The sequence below is a fragment of the Alexandromys fortis genome, unplaced genomic scaffold (assembly GCF_014885135.2).
Source record: "Alexandromys fortis isolate MF-2015 unplaced genomic scaffold, M_Fortis_MF-2015_v1.1 scaffold_15, whole genome shotgun sequence".
NCBI classification, from domain to species: domain Eukaryota; kingdom Metazoa; phylum Chordata; class Mammalia; order Rodentia; family Cricetidae; genus Alexandromys; species Alexandromys fortis.
The window spans coordinates 4,701,088-4,723,174 of NW_026067911.1; the positions used below are offsets into that span (position 1 = coordinate 4,701,088).

At 41.5% G+C, this 22,087-nt stretch overlaps 1 protein-coding gene and 1 long non-coding RNA gene across 2 annotated transcripts in view; one reads left to right on the forward strand and one right to left on the reverse strand.

Moving 5' to 3' along the window:
• The window catches only part of LOC126499314 (EGF-like and EMI domain-containing protein 1), a 629,335-nt gene that overhangs the window by 547,298 nt on the left and 59,950 nt on the right, over nt 1-22,087 (forward strand). Inside the window, exons 10-14 of the mRNA XM_050138486.1 lie at nt 4,551-4,673; nt 7,570-7,692; nt 8,178-8,369; nt 9,912-10,085; nt 12,897-13,025. Of these exons, the coding sequence (XP_049994443.1) occupies nt 4,551-4,673; nt 7,570-7,692; nt 8,178-8,369; nt 9,912-10,085; nt 12,897-13,025 (741 nt within the window). The remainder of the gene's footprint in view (nt 1-4,550; nt 4,674-7,569; nt 7,693-8,177; nt 8,370-9,911; nt 10,086-12,896; nt 13,026-22,087) is intronic.
• LOC126499316 (uncharacterized) overlaps nt 16,975-22,087 on the reverse strand; it is a 30,964-nt gene continuing 25,851 nt past the window's right edge. The window contains exons 2-5 of the long non-coding RNA XR_007591053.1: nt 20,723-20,859; nt 18,704-18,854; nt 18,306-18,390; nt 16,975-17,091 (exon numbers count right to left, since the gene is read on the reverse strand). This is a non-coding gene — a long non-coding RNA (uncharacterized lncRNA). The remainder of the gene's footprint in view (nt 17,092-18,305; nt 18,391-18,703; nt 18,855-20,722; nt 20,860-22,087) is intronic.

Here is a 22,087-nt window from a genome sequence, read left to right on the forward strand (position 1 = left end):
TATATATATGGGCTAGTAACTGTATGTGACTAAAACTTACTCTTTTGTTTCAGGAAAATATTCTAAGGTCTCTCAAATCTACCAGATTTGTATGCTCAGAATAGATACAGCTGTCAGTTCCAAGTCTTCCTACCTCAAGCAGAAATGAAATCATGCTCCTTGCTTTTCAGTATGGTAATGAATTAGATGAATGTCCAATTATGCTATAGAAGCTTTTACCAAAAGAAAAATTTAAAAGACAATCATTCTTTGGACATCCCAGGTCAAGCCCGTTTCTTTAATCATGTGCGTCTGTGTGTTTGTGCACGGGTATGTGTGCATGTGAGTGCAACAAGTCAGTAAGTCCAGAAAAGGGATTCAGATCCCCTGGACCCAGTGTTTTTAGTGATTATAAGCTGCCTGGTATGGGTGCTGGGAAGATAACTTGGGGCCACTGTGAGGGCAATTCATCTTCTTAACCACTGAGCCATCTCTCCAGCCCCCAAACCCATTTTTAGTGGGTGGCTTTAACAACATATTACCAGAGGTTGCATCATTAGTTTCATTCATTTATTATGAATAATGATTATTGTTTAGATCACTTGCAACAATGAGAAGAATAATCCCAACCCAGCCTTCCCTCCTAGAGAAATGCCGAATGGAGGCCTCCCAGTGTTTCTCCGCTAAGAGGCAAGGGAGGAATCCAGTGTGAAGCAGCACTGTTGGGTTCCGCTTCTGAATCTGCCAAGCCCCCAGATAGTGATGTCTTCGTTCTAAAATGGAAGCGCTGCATTTGCTTGTTTTCTTAATGGAGGCATGTGTTTTCACTCTTTATAGCGATAGAAAGAATGCTAGAGAGCCTCACTTTCACTGCACGCTATTCTGACTCTTTAGAGCACGAATGCAGAGGCAGCGGCGAAAGCACTGGGTTGGGTTATTTGGTTTTGTACTTGGGCGCTATGAGAGAACACTATCATGGAATTTACAGTACTCTGGTCTCGCAAGACTATTTAAGCCTAAACAAACCCATTGCATATGTTTCTTGATCCAAGAGTGCTTTTTACACCGCTATGAGTTGACGGAGCCCAACGAATCAGAACCAATCGTTTTCCTTGAGTCTCTTGCAATGTAAACTGTGCCATATTTTCCGTCTCATTAATATTTAAATTTATGAAAGAAATGAATGGTTCTCTTCCTCCCTCTCTCCTTCCTTCCTTCTTTCCTTTCTTTTTCCCTTCTCATTTTGTTTTTTTATGAGCACTAAATAAAGAAAACTGATAAGTTACATCTTTTCTTTATATTTTAATTAATGTATTTCTTCTTATATTCTTTTAAACCTTGATGTCTTTAGTCTTTGAAAAGTACAATTCAGGAAACTTATTTACAGCTAGAAAAATATAGCATCTGCTAGGGTCAAAATGCAGGAAACTGCGTATTTATGAGATTTCAGCAGTCAACAAGGCAATGTTACACTGCTTATAGTTTATTTTCCTTTATTTTTTCAATGATAAAAATGCCTATTTCTGAAGATCATATATTCACCAAGACAAAAGCAATGGCTTCTTTAGACCATGAGGTCACCCCACCCTTCTTGCTGCCTGTTGCTCTGTTAAACCAGCCACGAGTTCTATCATATGAGGTATTTTCTAAAGATGGAGACATAGAAGAAAAGATAAAAGTGGTCCAAGTACAGCTAGCACACCAATGGTCAGCCTTGCCAAAGTGCAGAAGTCCAGTGCTGAACCTAGAGAAAGGGGTAAAGGGTTACCGGAGGGACCGTTGTCGGATCACAGTGAGGTTTGCCAAGCTATCCAAATGGCTAGATACTGGGAAGTACTGGCAACTTTCCTTCAGTGGCTGTGGACAGAGGATGGGGCTTTTCACACTGATGCTTTTCAGAACTGAGTGGTTCAGAATTTCACCTCAGTACATGAATCTTCCCGTTTTGAGGCCTGGCTTTCCCTCTTCAAGTCAGAGTTGCGTTATGTCTCTGCAGCAGTCTGGGGCTGGCTTTTCCTGTTCAGGTGAGAGGTACATTACGTCTCTGCAGCAGTGTTGCAGCCTGAACAGCAGCCAAAAGCCTTAAAGTCTGAACAAAACAGGAACTCAGACGATCAACAGTTCCATCAAGGCTATGAAAAGAAATAAAGAAATGTACAAAAGCGCTGGTATTAAGGTTGAAGTGACAGTGTTAGAACTAAGTCTGTGAACTCCTCGCTCTGTACATATGAAAACACGAATTCTGGTCCAGCACCCACATAAAAGCCTGGGCCTGTAATCCCAGGACTCCTTGGGGGAGACAGAGGAATCTCTTGTTTTGCTAGCCAGTTGATGCAGTGACATAGACCCTTTCTCAAAACATGAAGTGGAGAGAGCATTGAGGAAGACGCATGATACATGTGCACTTCCATACACACACCACAGGTATGTGTGCCCCCCACATACCATGCATGTGTATCTTCCCTATGACTTGACCAATGGTGCATGTGCACACCCCACAAGACATGCATGCACACTCTCCCACATGACATGCATGTACACTCCCCCACAAGACATGCATGTGCACTCCCCTACATGACATGCATGTACACTCCCCCACATGACATGCATGTACAATCTCCCACATGACATGCATGTGCACTCCCACACATGACATACATGTGCACTCCCACACATGATATGCATTTACACTCCCCACATGTCGTGCATGCACACTCACATACATGACATACATGTTTACTCACACACGTGACATGCATTTGAGTTCCTACATGACTTTAGCAATGACACATGTACATCCCTCACTTGACATTCATGTGGACCCTCACCCATATGACATGCATGTGTATACCTCCTATGACCCCATGTTTCATGTGCACCCACATACACACAGGGCATGTATGTATACTCACACACACATGACATACATGTGCACCTCTTCACCCCCACATGAATTCTACCGTAGAAAAGGTAAGTTTCTGTTGAGATTTTGAGCTGAAATCAGTGTGCAAGGTAAAAAATTTCCCTGGAGAATGGAAATGGCAAAATAATCAGAAATTAACACATAATAACAATCAGAACAAGGGAAATTTTCAGATTCTGTGACATAGCCAGTCCCTTGCTAGTTGAGACCTGTATGTTCAGAGGTTCTGTTTGCAAGAAGGCTTTTTAAAAGAAAACAAAAATATCTAAATTTTTTTAAAAAAATCACAAAGAGTAACGTTTTAAATGAAGCAAAAAATACTTTATCTTTTGTTTTTTTAACTTCTATGTTCACCTTGTTTAATCTAAAGAGCAGGGGAAGGCTTAATATGATGAAAGCTAATATCTGCAGTCTATCTGCCGTCTTCTGAGTGGAGCTCCTGGTGACATTTTGCTAGAAAAAGAACGCATTGTGCCAGATGTGCCAGATGACCTTCATTTAGATAGTGACCCCTCACCTTGACCGACTGCTTGCATTTCCTTTCCTTCCTTCCGGTCTCTTGTCTTCATTTCTCTGCCTCTACTGACTCTCCCGGGTTAATTGAGACACTGACCTCTCTGTACCAGTGGTCGCTCACGTAATCCTGGAGCAATAGGATTCTGTATGCTCAGCAGTGACAGCCACCCAACCTAACAGCTCAGCAGGCAGGCTAGAACTGAGCCAGGGGCTGAAAGCCAGTGCCTTCCTTATGCAATCCCTGACAGCCCAGAGCACAGGAAAAGAGCGAGTGTCTACAGCAGCCTTTCACTCTTCTGCCCAGAGTGACCCTGTAAAGCTTGGGCCGAGCAGATCGCTGTTGGGCTGCAGGGTTTCCTGACAACTACTGGAGCTTTTTGGTTGTCCCCAGGCCAGCCGTGTCTTAAGAACAAGCACTCACGATTGTAGAGTTCTCGATGATAATGCTATCTAAACAGCTGCTCATCTGACAGGGGAATGACTTCACAGCTGTAGCAAACCCCTGCACGCGGACCTCACTCATCCCACGCGATGCAGCATCAGCACCTTTAAGGGAATACTCTGGAATACTCCTGAATTTAATACACAGTATGTGAATGTGAAGTAAGGGTGCCTGCTTCCATCTCACAGACATTCAGTTCCCCCTCCTCTCCCTCGTTGAGCGCAAGGGGAATGTTTACTTGGGAACACTCTTGATCTACAGTCTTAAAGAACAGGCACATTACAAAGTCTGTAGCTGTGCTTTCTGCGGCTGTCAAACGTTAGTTACTAAGTGGAATTCTTTGGATCTTCATCCTTAATTCTGCCTTTTTGTTCCTCAAGTTCTATTTATTCAGTCATATTGCTTTTTAAACTGGAAAAAGTAGCAGAGAACTCTATTCCTATAATTATAAATGCATTTAAAGATGACTTATAGTCCTTTAAATAACAGACATGCAAGGAACATACCAGAAACATAAACCAAAAGTGGTATCATATTTTTATGGGATCATTTCTTCAATGTCTCTACTACATGGCCTGAGAAGTGAGAAATGGTTAATCAGGTTTAATTCAGAAATGAGGCCTCTCAAAGCTTCTTCAGTTTTGTTGGATTCTGCCTCCTGGGATAACGCAAATGTCCTCTGCCCTTCAGACGTTGATGAATGTGAAGGTGGAGACTCCTGCTGTGCCCAGCTCTGCATCAACTATTCAGGAGGCTACGAATGCGGCTGTCAGGAAGGCTTTCGGATCAGTTCGGATGGCTGTGGATGTGATGGTAAATTCCTGCTATCTCATGGATCTACTGGATTACTGTTTATTCCTTTTTTCCCTCCTCTATTACCATTAGAGGTTTTCTGGTTAGTATTGGATATGAGAGATTTCTTCTTAGCTATCTTTTAGTCATCTCTTCGTTGTAGGAAATTTATTCATTCTTTTGCTTTCCTAATTAATAGTGTCTTCCTTCAGAAATCATATAAAGATCTGGAGTCTGGAGAGTGAGTATTGCACTCTCTCTCCCTCCCTCTCTCTCTCTCTCTCTCTCTCTCTCTCTCTCGCCCTCTCCCTCTCCCTCTCCCTCTCCCTCTCCCTCTCCCTCTCCCTCTCCCTNCTCTCCCTCTCTCTCTCTCTCTCTCTCTCTCTCTCTCTCTCTCTCTCTCTCTCTCTCGTGTGTGTATGTATGTGTGTGTGTGTGTGTGTAACTATGTGGATGCAGCCACTCATGTGGATACATGTGGAGACTAGAGATTGATGTTGGTGTCTTTCTCAAGTGCTTCTCTAATCTAATTTTGAGACAGAGTCTTTTGCTGGACCTGGAGCTCAGCTTTTCTGTTAGATAGATTGGCAAGTGAGCTCCCAGGACACATCCATCTGTACCAACCAACACTGAGGTTACAGGAGTTGGGGGAGGGGTTCTTCAACAAATGCAGTGAAAATTGGATATCCACCTGTAGAATAAAGAAAGTTAATCCGTATTTCTCTGCCTTTACAAATATTGCTACAAAATGAACCAGAGATCTTAGTGAGGCACATGAAGCTTTGATCTGCTAGAAAAAAATTATGGAAAAAAACACTTTGAGATAGTGGCATAAGAAAGAACTTTCTTCAGTGGATTCCAGTACCAAGAGAAAAATCCCAAAAATTTATAAGTTAGATATCAAGAACCTAAAAATGCTTCTACACAGCAAAGGAAACAATCACCAGAATGAAGAGACAATCTAAAGAGCAGAAAAATTATTTTTGTCATCCAACGTTACAGAGTGGATTAATAGCTACAATATAGAAAGAGCTGCAAAATTTAAAAACTAAAAAACCCCTAATATATCCATTGCTAAATTTATCAATGAGCATAATAGTTTATTAGTGCTCAAAACAACGAATAAAAATGGCATAAATATTTGAAAAAAATTCAACATGCTTAGCTGCCAAGGAAATGCACATTGAAACTACTTTTAACTTCCACCTCATCTAAGCCATGTGGCTGTTATTAAAAACAGCAGAGAGGACATGGGAAAAGAAGAAATCTCATGCACTGTTGCAGAGAAGGCAAACTTGCATGGCCCTCTTAGGAGTCATGAAGAAAGACTCTCAAAACTCAAGAACTAGAACTACCATATAACGGGGCTCCACCATTCTGTATAGGATGGAAGAGTGAGGTCACTGTTCCATATGATGCTTCACATCCATAATTACTGCTGCCCTGCTCATCATAACCAAGGCACAGAACCAGCCTACATGGCAATCAGCAGAAGAATAAATGCAGAAAATGTGGAACATGTATCGAACAGAATTTTATCCATCCCCAGAAAGATGAAATCAAATCATTTTTGAAAAATGTATACAAATAGGGGTCATTTATAATTAAGTGAAATAAACCAGATCCAGAATGACAATTACCACATGTTTTTTTCATATGCATAATCTAAACTTAAATCTGTTTGTGCCTTGAAAGTAGAAAGTAGACAGAAAGTGGGAAGAGCGAGAAGATAGGTGGGAGGCATTAGAGGTTGTAATGGAATTCCAGTGACATAAAAGTCGAAGGGCAGCTATAGGAGAAGGGGGAAATGATAGGTGGGAGGGGCTAGAGAGTGTGATAGGATACAAGTGACATTAAAGCCAAAGGGCAGCAATAGGGGAGGAAGGGGTTAAAAGTAAGGACAAAGAGAGTAGGCAATGGGGGAAGGTAAGAATGAGATTGAAACGGAATGTTATGTGTGTATAAGCGTGCTATAGTATAATCAATTGCTCTCTATGTTTATATAGAGTTAATTAAAAACAAAAATTACCTTAAATACATTATTGATTTTTTAATTTTGCAATTATTATTATTAAAAATGTGTTTTCATTAAATCTATCCACAGTTCATAGCATTACGATCTATTCCAGCATCAAGTCAAATATATAACATTAATGTCACAAAGAACGTGGAGTTTCATTGCTTAAAGAGACAAATCTTGAATTCTGATGGTATCCAGGCTTTAAACCACTCAGCCAGCCCTTCAGTGTAGATCGGAGAAAAACACTGTGCTATCTATATATCTAAATACAGTGGAGCAGATTCATCATTTCCATCCAATTAACAGAGCCAACAAAAGCTGCATTTTATGCACCATCTGCTCCGAAGAGGAGTGAGCCAAGATCTGATTGTATGACATGAAGGCGCACACTTGCGCATACCCATAGGGTAAGGTGTGCACCGTCTGAGGTATAGTTGAAGTGTGGCTTCACTCTGGGACTCTCCGTGTATCTAACACACGGATTGGCTATGAACTCAGATTCAGTTATAAATCTGATCACTACACGAGGACACACTAGTTAGTATTCTTCTGTGTCAAAAGTTCTCCGTGGACCCTGCGTGGAATTATGCAAAAATGTTCACTCACATACTTGAGCTGAGAAATTAGTACATTTTTGCAGAATAAGGCACAGCTTGGAACCATCGAATTTAAGTTTTATGTTCTTCATCCAAGCTACACAAAGAAAGCTCAGAAAACATTCGTTTTTGTGGCCAGTCTTCGGTAAACTTGCAAATGAACGAAAGCAAGTCACTAGGTAGGTATGTGCGATACAGAGGGACTGTACTTGCTTTCTGTGTGGCAGGATGCCTCTGCTAGTTAATAAAGGGCACATAATACCACAAAAGGGCAGGTGCTGGTTAACTCTACTCTCCCTAGATGTAGACGAGTGCCTGGATGTCAGTGTGGACTGTGACCAGCTGTGCATCAACTCCGTGGGGACATATGACTGCGCCTGTGAAGACGGATACAGAATCGGAAGTGATGGAAGGACCTGTCTCTGTCAGTAGTCAAGGGATTTTCTGAGTCTTTCGTAAATTCCTTCCACTTCCTGCTCTTCAGAGTGCAGGAGAAGAAAACTTCAGAACCCTGTCTCCCTCCTTCAGGTCTCTGTCTCTCTCTCTTCCTTCTACCCTTCTCTCCCTCGCTTTCCCTTCTTCATTCTTTCTTTCCTTCCTTCCTTCCTTCTCTTTCCCTCTCATTCCGTCCCTCCTTCCTGACTCCCTTCATTCTTTTTCTTTTCCTCCCACTCCTCTTTCTTTCTAGCCTTATTTTATTGCCCTTGCACTCTGTCTACTGTCATTCAACCCCATGCCAGCAGCATCTGGCTGCTGATACAATGGGTCTTTGAAAAGCCTGCTCAGAGCTCTTTGCCCATCACTCATCCCTGCGTAGCCGTCTCGCTATTTGTCAATGTTTGGTCGCTTTTTCCTCCTTCTAGCCTCAGTGTTGAAAACCAGTGTCTTCTTCTCTGGTCTGAGCTCTAGATGATGAGCAATTAGAGGAGGAAGAAGAGGTACTAGACATCCTGAGGTTTCCAGGACTTCTGGTTGAAAACTCACCTCGGCCATTCCCTTACCTCGCTCCTTCTCTGGCTGCTTCGTACGAAGATGAAGATGATGAAGAAGATCAGGAAGCAGAAGAAGAGTTCCAGGGTCTGACAGCCTTGCACAGAGTGGGTGAGTAAAGGATGGTTTCATTGTTTATGGCTCCTCATCATCAGATAACTCAGACACAGTACCCAAGCAATTTCATTATCAATAGTTAAGGTCATCAGATGTTGAGATGGGAGATTGAGTAGAAAAATGGGTCCAAAACCTTTGCTTTTGCAGAACTTCCTATAAATTTATCATCTCTTGATTTCCATTTTTATACAATAAAGAGAAGATATGAAAGTACTTGTGGAAATTAGTACGAGGTGAAGGAGTATGTTGATGGCTCAGTGAGCAAATGCTTGCTACCATGAACATCCTTCTGAGTTCAACATCTGGGACCCACATAGCAGAAACGTGACCCCCTGCCAACAGCTGTGCCCTGACCTCACCACATGTGCAGTGCCATTTGTACACATATATGCACATGCGCCTAATAAAAAACAAACAAATAAATATAAAATAGAAACTGGCAGTAAAACATTTGTATTATAGTTCATTTATAAGACTATCAATGCTTCTGCATAAAGGTGAACTATCTAAATGTTCCCTTATTAAATTTCTGGTGTTTTGGCTACTCGATATCAAAGTAAATGTAGTTGCAAACAGCACATGTAGGCAAAATGAAATCATTTGACCAAGGTTTGAAAAGAGAGAGTTCCAGTTACACCTCTTCTGTCTTTCCTTCGATCATTAGCCAGTCATGAGATGGGCCATGCAGTCCCACAGACAGCTGTCAAGAAAGCAAGGCAGGTGCAGTGCTCAGAAGCACAGCTGTGATGAGAATGTGCAAAGTGGAAACCAGCACCGCCCAGAGTAGCAAGGCCCCACATCCACCCATCCCCCCACACCAAGATGAGGACGAAACATGAGCCCATGCCTAAACAACACATAAAAGAATACCTCTGAACGTACTCATATCAGGACAATCTCCATCAAGAAGAGAAGGAAAATGTGCACAGATTGCCTCTCAGTAAGGAACAGAACATTATACACAGAGCGGGGAGGAATGTCACAGGCGTTGTACTGACAGAGGAAACCTGACTGCAAAAGCACTTACTGTACAATTTTGTTTATAAAACGTTCAGAAAAACATGTGTGGTGTCAGAGACTATGGTAGTATTTTATTTATGAGCCCTAATAGCATTGACATTTTAGGTAAGAGGTAAATACGTTGTACCCTGATCTGAGAGTGTGGGCTGCTGGTGGGTAGATTTGAGATGTGTGCATCCTTACACATGATAGTAAGTTTCAATAACATATGCATAGAAAAGTCTAGAAAGGGAAGCATAACAAGCCTGAACTCTCTGTCCCTTCTGTGCCCTAGAATCAGTCATAGACCTGGTTTGTTTCTTCCCCATAGCCCTTTTAAAAAGGAACAATAATCTAATATGATAACTTGCCAAAATAAAATCTGGTCTGTGTTCAGGCTATCTCTTTGCAAAGGTCCTTTTCTGGATTTCTTTGGGAAAGATATCTGATGTGACTACCTTTGAGGATTTAAGTATTTTACTTTATTTTTGGTTACAAGTATAGCTAGGAGTCAACTAAGCTGCTTTCCCATGACAGTCTGTTTAGATGGCACCTTTGGCCTGGACTGCAGCTTGAGCTGTGACGACTGCCTGAATGGAGGTAAATGCCAACAAGGAAAGACTGGGTGCTTCTGCCCCGAAGGCTGGACTGGCATTCTTTGCAATGAAAGCAACACCCTAACAACTAGTGTGAACCAGTCAGTTCCTTTAGGTGAGTTCTTCTCAAAAAAGCAGCCTAAAATATACCGATTGTCTATCACTATAGTTGCTTTAAAGAATGATAGGGAATGGTGGCATTTGTAAACTGAATATATGACAGAAAGGAAAGGTTGTATATTCTCAGTGGAATGTAACGTTCCGAATTCTGCTAACCCACAAAACAGAAATTAATAAAGGCTCCCAATAAGGTTGGTCTTATAAAAAAAAACCCTGGACTCTAATAAATCACCAAGACCTGGCCATTTTTTTTCCAATGGAAAACCAGGATGCTTTGTATTACAAAGTACAGTGAGTTTGCTTAAAATTTTCAAAAATGAAATTGTTTAACTGGGCTTGCTTCTGTTCTTTTACCTCTCTTCCCCCTTTTAAAAATCACATTAACATAACCAATGGTGATAGTTTCATCTTTTTATATAAATCTCTCAAGAGAAACTATCAAAAATTTAAATATGATGCTATCCAAATATCATTTCATTTGTGTTTTAAATGAAGACAGCTTTTAGGAGTTGAAACTTCCACATGATAAAATAAAATACATTGAGTGTTTTCTCTTTTTAACTTGCTCATATACTTAAAAATATGTGTCTTCATGATTATCTAGAAGACAGTATGAGCAGATTTTTCCTTTTAGCTCACTGAATGCAAGAAAAAAAGAGCAAAGATATGTCCTACTGCATTTCACAGGCACAGGACCCAAGTCCTGACACAGTGACATCTTTTGGCCAGCATCACTTATTCAGGTATTCAGGCTGTTCCCCAAGAATTCCTGTGATCATGTTCTCTGCTGCTCTTAACCTTTTAAGGAGCCCACTGTCTTTATGTACTTTATATATGTATGTATGTTTTATGTATGTATGTGTGTATGTATGTATGTTTGTATGTATGTATGTATGTATACTTAGTCACTTGGAACCTTCCACAATTAGGTTCCCATAAACCCCTCTTTTTAAAAAATCTTTATCATAGTTTTTGCCCAGTTGACTATTTCTAGGAAGGTAAACCACTGGCTACTTAATATTCTGCATGTTTTAGTTCTGTGGTTGTTGCTCCACCAAGATCTCTGAAGATCCATTTCTGTCATGTAAAGCTTCAGGTGGCATCCTTGGCAAGCTTTAGTCTTTCTAGTGGATGTCAAGCCTCTCTTGCTGTACTGATCTTTCTTGAGGAGTATTCTTCTTGGTCAGGCACAACTCATTCTTATTTATTGTAAGTTACTCTATACTTACAATAAATGCCAGCCACATCAGTACAGACAGAACAAATCTTGGTAGAGACTCTCAATTATATTAACCCATACAATCACATATTTCATAGTTAAAGTGTATATATTGTCATCATATTATTATTACAGTATAAAGATTTGTTTAGCATGTAGTCCATTGATATACATGTGTGGCTTGAACACATGTTCCTTGACATGGTAGCATGAGAAACAATACTAGACAATCTACTTCTGAAGCATCAGAGGAAATCATCACTGATATGATGAGAGATCGAAGGGAACGAGGTGATAAAAGGGTAAGGTGTCCACATCGTCATTCCTGGAAAACCTTGCAGATGTCTGAGTGTTCACCAGTGCCTTTCTGGGAGAGTCTGTTTCAGAAAACACAGTCTGAGAATAAAGACAGAACAACCCCAAACCAACTCAGAGCTTTTGACTAAATTCTTCAATGCAAAGGGAGTGTTGATAATCTTTAAAATCCATATAAGTTACATATTTAAAAGATGGTAGACATTTTAAACTGCAACCCAGGAAATTAAAAATAAAATTGAGTAGCAATCAGGAAAGTGGGGTTCCCAGCCCTAACCCTAATGTTTCCCATTGAGTAGATGACTATCCCAGTATCTTTTTTGGTCTTCTGTGACAGAATCTACTGAAACTTCTCAGGAATCTGTTCAGTTTACCTGCTGAGGTACTATGGCTTCCTAAATAGATGTACGATAATACATAATATTATATATGTGTGTGTACACATGTACATACATATACATATATGTATACACACATATATAATTAAAAGCCAGGGAAGTGGATGACTACAAAGAAAATGTCTCCCAGATGCAGCAAGGCAGCGGCACATATGAACTCATAGCCATTGAGACAGTATGTACAGGACCTATGCCAGCTCAAGCCTCACATAATCCTAGCATGGAAAGAAGTGGTCATGAAGTCCCACCCCTAGCTGAGGAGCCATTAGCAATTGATAACTGCCGGGAGAATCAGTTTTCTGTAAGAGTGTGGCCCCTACTAGATCTCCCACAATCCAGTGGAAGAGCCCACATCCAAGAATCCATGAGCATCCCAAATTAGACTTGATGTGTGTTAAAGAAAAGGAAAAAGAAGATACAAAGTTGGCTATGAAGGGAAGTTGGCTGAATTTTGAAAGAGTAGCAAGAGATGGTGTGAGTGTGATTAAAATACATTGTAAGAAATTCTCAGGTACTATTCAAAAGATTTATTTTTTAAAGTTCCATACATTTATACAATGTATATTGAGCACATCTGCCCACCACTATCTCACTCCAGCTCCCCCTAGAGCACCACACCTTGTCCTCCCTCCAAGTTCATGTCTTACTAAGGATACATGTAGTGCTGTCTGTGTGTGCATGTGGCCATCTGCTGGGACATGAACGCTTGCCATTGGCCAACTCCCCAGAGGACAGTGACTGTCTTTCCCTCAAACCATCAACTGTCTATAGCTCCTCAGATAGGGGTGGAAACTCAGGATTTGTGTTTTATAAACAAAGGTTGTAGCAATTTCGGAATGTGAGCTAATATTTCCTTCTTTTCCATACCTTGAAGGATGCCCAAAGGGGTTCTTTGGGAAGAACTGCAAAAGAAAATGTCACTGTGCCAACAACGGCCATTGCCACAGGGTGTATGGTGCCTGCGTATGTGACCTAGGGCGCTATGGAAGATTCTGTCATCTCAGTAAGTAGCAGCTGTGATTTGTCCCTAGGTGAAGCACAGTGGCTTAGAATAGTGTGGGGACAGATCAGACAAAACCTAGTTCATCTACTCATAGAGGCAAGGATTTTATTATGTTCTTTGGGCTCTTTAAATTACAGAATCTAGATTTTTATGAATAAAAAATATTTTCAAATTTTAAATTTTTCTATCTCCTGATTTTCTTAATTATCAAGCAAGGATTGTTGGATATTAAGTAAATAACTGTCATGTTGAAGGTGCTGATTGTGAGGGGCCTAGACCATGCCTCTGTGTCTAGCACAAAGCACTAGAACATTAAAATTCAGAACAGCTCTTCTGCCTGTGTTACAATGACCATGCACAGTTTTCAAACGATGCCCCAAATATCTGAGTCTGTAAACTCAGCTGTAACTTCTACAGTTTCTCCATGGAGTGACATTGAAGGGCTTTCCTCCAACACTGAAGCTAAAATCTGTAAATCAGAAGTGAGTGCAGCCCTCCCTAAAGTAACCTCAGCTCTTCCTGCTCCTTCTGCTATGGTCCTTCCCTCATCTTGCTATTGAGCAACTCGGTCCTCTGAAGATTTCTCCTAATGAATGTTGGTGTCTTGGTCTGGTTAGCTTGCTATGACTGAATACCATAAAATGGATAGATTATAAAATATGTATTTAATTCTACAGTCTGGGAAATCTGCATAAGGTCCCTTATGAAAGGTGACTTTTTGGTTCCTAGATAGTTCCCGGCAGTGCATCCTCCTTTTGGGAAGACAAGCAAATATTCTCTCAGACTTTATTACTAAAGCACTAATCTCACAATAAACACCCTTCGTCCCTACCTAACAGTGTTCCTAAAATCCCCCACCCTCCAAATAGCATTCTTCAAGGGGCATAAGATTCTACCATAACCATTTAAGGAGGACAGTACCATTCACACTGCTGTTATCAAGGTACCATTACCTTCTATGATTTATAATTTATTTTTAATTTAATATCAATAAGCCTTACATACTTAAGAGAAGGAATGTCTCTGGGAAAAAGATAGTAAATTGTGAATAAGCCAATAAGAGATCGAGTGAAGGCATCATAGTAAATTGATAGCGGGCCATGAGCAAAGATTAGGCTTAGGTAAATAAAGGAAAGAATAGAGAGAGCCATCAATAACTGAAAAGCAGAGGTACAGAGGGTACATTCTAGACTATCTTTCGTCTCCCAAGGCATGCCTAAAGAAGAAAACCTGGCTGGAAACAAAGGTCGTACCATTTCTGTTATTGGTCTTGAACTGTAGCAAGACATATCCAATATGAAATAATAACCTTTGAATATTTTATATGTAATACCAAATGTTTGAGCACAAAACTTAAATCAATACATCTTGTCAAAAAGTTTGGGAAGCTCACTTTTCAGTAACAAAATTGGCATGCTTAGGATTTGAATAACAGGCTCACTTGCCAACTGTAAAGAGTAAAGACTTAGGAGAATACCAGAAAACAAGATGTGATGGTGGGGGGCTTAGGGAGTGCTGCTGCTGCTGGTGGTGGTGGTGGTAGTGATGGTGATGATGGTGGTGACTGTGGTGATGGGGTGGTTACTGCTGGTGGCAGTGGCTGTAGAAGTGTTGGTGGTGGTAATGGTGAGGTGGTAGTAGTGATGACTAACATTTTAAATGCCACAATCTTTAGGAAGACTGCACACATCCTAGTTCTTCTGGATTTACTTTTGAATGTCACTTGACTAGCCCCAAGGACCTCAAGTCCTACAGCATTATTTTCCTAACCACACCAAGTGCCACAAACTGAGTATCTCAAAACAAAAACCCATTGTCTGAGAGTTCTGGAAGCTGGGAGCCCAATTTCAAGGTGTCAGTAGTTTTCTGGTCCATCTGATGATGTTACAGAGGGATCTGTTCAGGTCTCTTCCTGCCATTGGAAATTCCTTCTATGGTGTTATACTGTCGTAGAAGGGGCGGGCCATGTCCCACCGCCCGGCTAGCTTAGCCCCTGAAATAATCACACAGAAATTGTATTAATTAAATTACTGCCTGGCCTATTATTTCTAGCCACTTATTGGCTAACTCTCACATCTTGATTTAATCCAGTTCTAATAATCTATATAGCACCATGAGGTAATGGCATACCGGGAAACTCAGGCAGGAGCTTCATGGCATCTGCCTGACTCTGCTCTTCTTCCCAGAATTCTGTTCTGTCTTCCATGCCTACCTGAGTTCTGCCCTATCAACTAGGCCAAGGCAGTTTCGTTAATAACCAATGAAAGGAGCACAAATACAGAAGGACCTCCTACACCATCATACTGCCCTTCTCTGGTGCTTTCACTACATGCAGGTCTCTGGCAAACCCCTCAGTCTGTAAGCTCATTATGTGTGTTGAATTAGAAACTCATTTATCCCAGTACAACCTTGTCTTAAAACATTATATCCTTAATGTATTCAGAAGTAAAGTTACATTTTTAGGTCCCGAAAATCAGGGCTTTAAAATTCGAATGCTGGGTGTTCTATCTCGATGCCTAACAAACCCTGAGCAGATACTGGCTTACCCACTGATATCCTTTCCACTTTTTCTTTATCCAAACTCATTACCAAGTATGTATTCTGGAATAAGCAGAAGAACCTAGATTGAAGCAGACTCCAGTCTTGGTGAGGCTGATGCTGTCTATGGAACTTGGTGGTCATGAAAACGATCACTCGTTACCAGAACTGGACCCAATAATTGAAGCATCCACATGGCTCTGTTGAGTGTCTGCCTTTAAAGATATTTGTACTTTCCCTGGCAACCAGAGTGGGATTCCTTAGGAGTCATCATAACCACCACATTGAATGAACGCCATTAATGTCACTTCCGGTCCCCTGGGGAAGCACCACAATTCATTGCATTTTCTGCAGCAAAGCCTGTAAGGGCACACCAAACAATTACTTTGATCCCAGGAGAACCTTAAAACAGATTTCATTTGAGAAGTTTCTTGAACATTAATAACCGGGAAACCAAATAATTGTCAGAGATCTGTTTAGGACAGGGAATGGCGCTGTTCTAAGAACTCAGCAGAAGCAGTTGGAAAGAGGAAGAGAGAGAAGGCATGAACTATGGGATGCTGTCCTAAACGCAAGGGCAGGATGTTTTCAAGTTAGAATTTCAGTCCTGATCGCATCATCTCTAAAACTCAATGGCCTGGGGAGAACAAAGAAGACAGGGCAAGCAGCACTTGCCACAGAAGTGGTCAAGATAATATCGCTGTCACAATGGAAGCTTTGTGTAATCTGTGAGATGTAAAATTATTTCTGATTGCCATATAATCGGGAGGAGTCAGGACAATGGCCAACCTTCACATAAGTGCTTGTCCATCATCTCCAGGCTACAGCTGGATGATGAGGGGCCTGGCAGCCAAAGCAGTCCTTGGAGAATATTAAGTCCAGGCAGCAATAGCGCACATTTGAGAAGCAATCTCTCTCCCAGCATCACCGCGGCCTTTTGAGTAATTCAGCCTTCAATGTTCATGTCCAGTTGCCAAAAATCAAATGAATTGCCTGATTTGAAAGACATTTGTTGCCTCATTTTTTTTTTTTTTTTTTTTGGTTTGGCAGTCATGATGATCCCCCTGTTCTCCTTATAAATCAGGTCCCAAAGAATGTCATGCCTGTGCACTAACAATTTCAAATAAACAAAGCATGGTTTTCAGGTGACCAGCCTGCCTTACTCGGCTTGCAGGTTGTCCCAGGGGGACGTATGACACTGCCTGTTCTTTGGAATGTGAGTGTGTGGAGGATAGCACCCTGGAATGCAGTGCCAAAAATGGTAGTTGCACCTGCAAATCTGGTTACCAAGGAAACAGATGCCAGGAAGGTACAAACCAATGATGGATTTCTGGGCTTCTCTAATAATGAATGATCAGTCTTTGTAAAGCATGTGTTATTAATGAGGTAATCCACACTAGTGTTCTTGGAGGTGGGGATGTTTTTATTGATCCCCCGTTGCAGGTGAGGAAACTGAGAAGGGGGGGGGGCAATACAATTATTGAACCTTGTCTTCTTGGCCACTGCTGTTAGCGGTCCCGTTTTCAGCCTGAGCAAAGGAGAAAAGGATCACACTGGTTAAAATTATATCTGAAAACAATTAAAGATAGACAACATTGGTGTATCAACCAAGGACCTGCTCTCTTTCAGAATTAAAGACCATATTCTTTCATACAAAAACCAGTCATGCAAATACATTTATTAACAGTTCCTTAACCATGGAGAATTTAAATATGGATGCCAGTACTGTCATTTGTTAACTATACAGATGTCACATAAACTTTAGACCAATCTATAGACAGTGAATTATGATGCCAATCGTAAGAAAGTGTAGACATGTTGCAGTTGCGTGAAAAATTGGGGAAATGGTGTTTCGGCCTGTCGGGAAAGCCATCCCTGGCTTGTAGACTCTGGGATGCTCATGGTTTTGGGGTTTGGTGGCTTGTCACCGAATGTCTTTCATGCACACTTCTTAGAATGCGCCTTGCACTTTCGTTGGATTTTTTTTTTCTGCTCTATCGTATTTCTCATCTTCTGCTCTACCTTATTCACCTGTTACTGTTGTATTTGATATGGGTGATCATTCTCTTGATCATTCTCTTGACAGAATCTGGATCCCACATAGACAGGCTTTCTGCTTTGTTTTCTTGGGTATTCCCTTACTCCTGTGACCACTAGTCAGTAAATCTTTCCTTAAATCAACACATAGTATGTAGGATCATATGTATATATATTATACTTTCATCAAGCCCTAGGGATTCTTATTTAAGAAAAGAAAATTGTCATGGCCCTTTGCTCTTTCATAAGAACTGCACACCTGGAACAAACCAAATGACCAGGACTAACGGCGGTGCCTTACATACTTTGTGACTAGAAGAGGATACTGGGCTCCGATGGAAGACAGCGCAGTGTTGAATCCGCTCACAGAAGCAGGGGATTGAAACTTGTCTTCGAATGCCTTATGCACTGGTTTAGGGAAGGACATCATCCTGTTCTGCAACTAGAAACCTCTTAGGCTTAGGAGCCAGCCCTGTGGGCTATTGTGGTGACTGCACTGTAACTACCTAAGTAACGAAGAAAGGAACTGGAGGAAACAGAAGTCCAGTCTCAAGCAAATGTGTTTAATATGACACAAGAATAGGTCTGATGTCACTCAATCTCTGCCCTGATTTTAAGCCTGATGTTAGCATTCTCTTCGTGTCCCTACTGAGATGGCATGTTCTGGAAGTCAATGCACAAGGATATAATACAATGTACACACACCTGGGTAAATTTAATTTATTCTGACAACATTTCCTTAAAGCAGCTGCTGAATATACTTTATTGGGAACGGCTTCTGAGATCCCCACTGTGAAGGAAAATGAGTTGAAAGTATATGTAAATCAGCAAAATAGAGAGGTCACCATAATCTCTAGAAAACATATTATTTTTCAATCAGATAGCTTTGTCCAATCCTGATAGTTTTGTCTAACCACGAAATGAAATTATGAATAAGACGGGAGCATGTAGATGAGCTCGTCATGATTGGCAGCTGAAATTAAGGCAAGGAGAGCACTTGTTGAGTCGAGCGTGGTGAAAACTGGCCCTGTTGGGTTTCTGCATCTCAAGCCCTAGGGTGGCCCCTATGCTCCCAGGGCCAGACACAGCTTTAGGAATCTTACCTCCAGGCCTGCAGCAGAACTGCACGTGAATAGTCACTTAAGAATTGTTTCAGTGGTACTGGGGAGCAGCACCCTGAACAATCAGCAGTAACCTCAGTTAGCTTATCAGCAGCGACTTCTCCAAACAGCAAAGTGACTTTCTTCCAGCAACCTGTGACAGAGGAGAGAGAAACCACTTAAAGGCTGCCTAGGTATTCTGGGTAAAAGTTTGTATCGTGGGTATTTGGAACCCCAGCTACAGGCAGATTTTTAAATGTGGGGGGCCCAGTGGTCCAGTGCCCCCCATAAGCCTATTTTAGGAAGGTTGTGCAGCCCCTGTGCCATTGCAGGAAAATCAAGTCTGGATTCAAATCGTTCTACCACAGGCAAACTCAAAATTCAAAACCACAGTGGGTCTCTCAGAGCACAATAGACGACTTGAGAGCCTCTGAATGGCTCAGCATCAAGAAGTGTGCTAGGCGCACTAGATCCCCAAACTGAAAGATGCAGGATGTAATTTCAACTTTGCTGCCCACAGTGCTACGACAGCAGAGGCACCGCCTCTCCAAGCCTTATTTAGTACAGGGTGAAGTTGCGATTGGATGTTTTTTTTTTTTAAATATGATGTAATTATATGAGGATACAGCTGCAGATCTGGTATGACACCTCAGAAAATGTGCTGATTCTGCTATTCCGAGACTCTGCCCAGCACAACTCACACATCGCAGATGGGCGAAGTGGGCTGTAACTTCCAACCACTGTCAAGCGTTTAAAGAAGTTTCACTGTTTTCTCTGTGTTCATAAGATAAGTTCTCCCAGGTTTGTACTTGCAGGCTTTAGACAGTGGATCATACGCTGTCTCTTAAGGGTCCGTGTGCCGGTAGTATCTACCGCTTGTCCTTTTCCGTCAGTAGTTCAAAGGACATTCAACAGGACAACATGCAGTTTCTCCTTAGCCACCTTAGACACTGTATGCCATAAAGAACACAAACCGCAGAGCCCTGCCTTGGCTAGGCTTAGAGAAGGAAGCATTGATGAGGAAGAAGATGTGCAGCTAGCATTTGGGGGCGTTCTTCTGGGATGCTTTTTCACAAATTACACTCCCGTCTAAGGCTTGTTCTGTTCAAGTGCCTCCAAAGATAAATCAAAATGGATTTCATTGTTACTGCCTGAAACCACACACACACACACACACACACACACACACACACACACACACTTTCAGCGAAAAAAAAAAAGAGAAAAGAAAAACGACAATTACTATATCTGTGTTTCCAAAGGGATAGACACAACATTGTGTTGATTTCTTTCAGGAATGCTTTTGGAGGAGCTATAAATCTTCAGAGGCTAGCAAACACTTTTTTCTTTGGAAAACACCCACCCACACACACACACACAAACACACACAATTTGCCATCTCACTTAGGCGACAGTGAACGTGAAAACTGGAGCCATCTTTCTTTTCGTTTTTATTTTACAAGCCTGCCCTGATGGCCTCTGGGGACCAGAATGCCAGTTTTCCTGTGGACTCTGTGAAAATAGAGGTCATTGCAACAGAGTCTGGAAGCTGTGATTGTGCTCCTGGTTACACAGGAAAATCCTGTGCCGTGTGTAAGTAATAAATCCAGACAGGACGAAGAATAAAGTCAACAAATTGTTAGCTATATAAAGGCTTTGTCTCCTGAACTGCTGCCCAGTAGACTGCTAGAGACTAGTTGACTAACTGTTGTTGAAACATTCCCAGGATTTGGTAACTATAAAGGATGATGTATTGCTTTTGTTAGTTCTGTGGACTGACGAGGCTGCCCTACTCTGGGCCACTGGTGTCACTCAGATAGCTCTTTCAGCAAGAGACATCATTTGCCTGGACTTGGTTGAGCATCTCTGCTCTCCATCCTCTATGTTCCTGTGTGGCATGCCTCAAGATCTGCCCCAGTACCACAGCACAGCAGTGTCAGATAGCTTTCCAAGAAGAAGTCTCAATAATTAACAAGAGTGGACCAAAACCTAGTCTCAGAAGACGGCCAGCGCCATTCCTACCTCTTCCTGTTGGTTATGATGCATCCCAAGGCGAACCAGATTTGGTGAGGTAGACAAAGGGATTCTACTCTCTGTTTGGAAGAGTTGCAAAATTTCACTGCCAAAGACCAGCAAGGCAGGAGATACAGTTACTGCCACTGTGGAGACCAATGTCACATATTTAGAGGTTGTTTTCAAAAGGCAATTTAGGAGACTAAATTCTAATTTAGACTAGAATTACCATTTCTGCAACAATAAAGGAGACTGAAGAGAGCTAAAAAAAAAAAAAGGATAAACTAAATTGAAGCTGCTTGAGAAAGTCAGTGGACCACTGCCTCCCTTGTTCCCTACAGGTGATGGTGTTGGTGGAGTCATGGGCCAAGCCCACTTGTACTATCTGCTCTGTTCTGCTCTGCACACAGGGGAGCACGGTGACCCGCGAGCCTCTCTCTGTAAAGCTATGGGCAGCTGTGGGTTGACTGTCTACTGTTTCCTGATTGGACATAGTGATGTGAATTAGCATCTCATGCTTAGGACTTTATGCAAATCCCCAAGCAACTGGAAGCGAACACCCCGAGGATGGCATTGAGCAGCTGGCCAGTCATCTAGTTATTTGGGGGAATACACTGTGGTCCCCAAGAATAACCCCCACACAAAGGGGGGCAGGGCAAGGTCTTTATCTGGCAAGTTTCAGTTATAATGAGAGAGATTTTATTTCGAGACCATCTTCCTAGCACTGTTGACCATTATTTCAATAATGAAGTTTGCCAGAATAACAGTCAAACATACTAACATTCTTGTTTGCCTTAGGGAAAGGTGTAGGTGGGGTTGGACTTAAAGGTAAGAATTTACATATTCAAAAGGTAGCCGCTTTTTATTTGCTGTTTCCACAGTGAAGTGGCATTTCCCCTCATCTAACTCAACCTTAATGGGGTAATTGTTAAGCAGAGAGTAATAAAGTTTACACTCTTTCACTTGCCAGATGATATAAATAGAAGGTGAAAAAAAACTGTTGAAAGAGGCAAGCTCTTTAGTCTTTCTGATACTGCTTTTAATAGTTGCATAACAATTCTCTCACACTGGGATTTCAGCCTCTAGGAAATGCCTCAGTGATGGCCCTATGAAGTGTCTGACTTAAATTTTATTAACTAGATTATAATTTATGTATTAAATTAAACAGAGAAAAATACTCCATCACTCTCAAGAGCAGTTGGATTTTACACTGAGACACACAAACACAAATTATATAACCACTCAATAAAAAGATGGATGAGCCTAAAAGAGAGAACTCCCAAAGACACTCCACACCCACTTATCCAAGAGTGTATTTTTAAAGGCTCACACTTGAAGAAAAAGCATACAGCATTTCTGTAAATACTCGAGGTG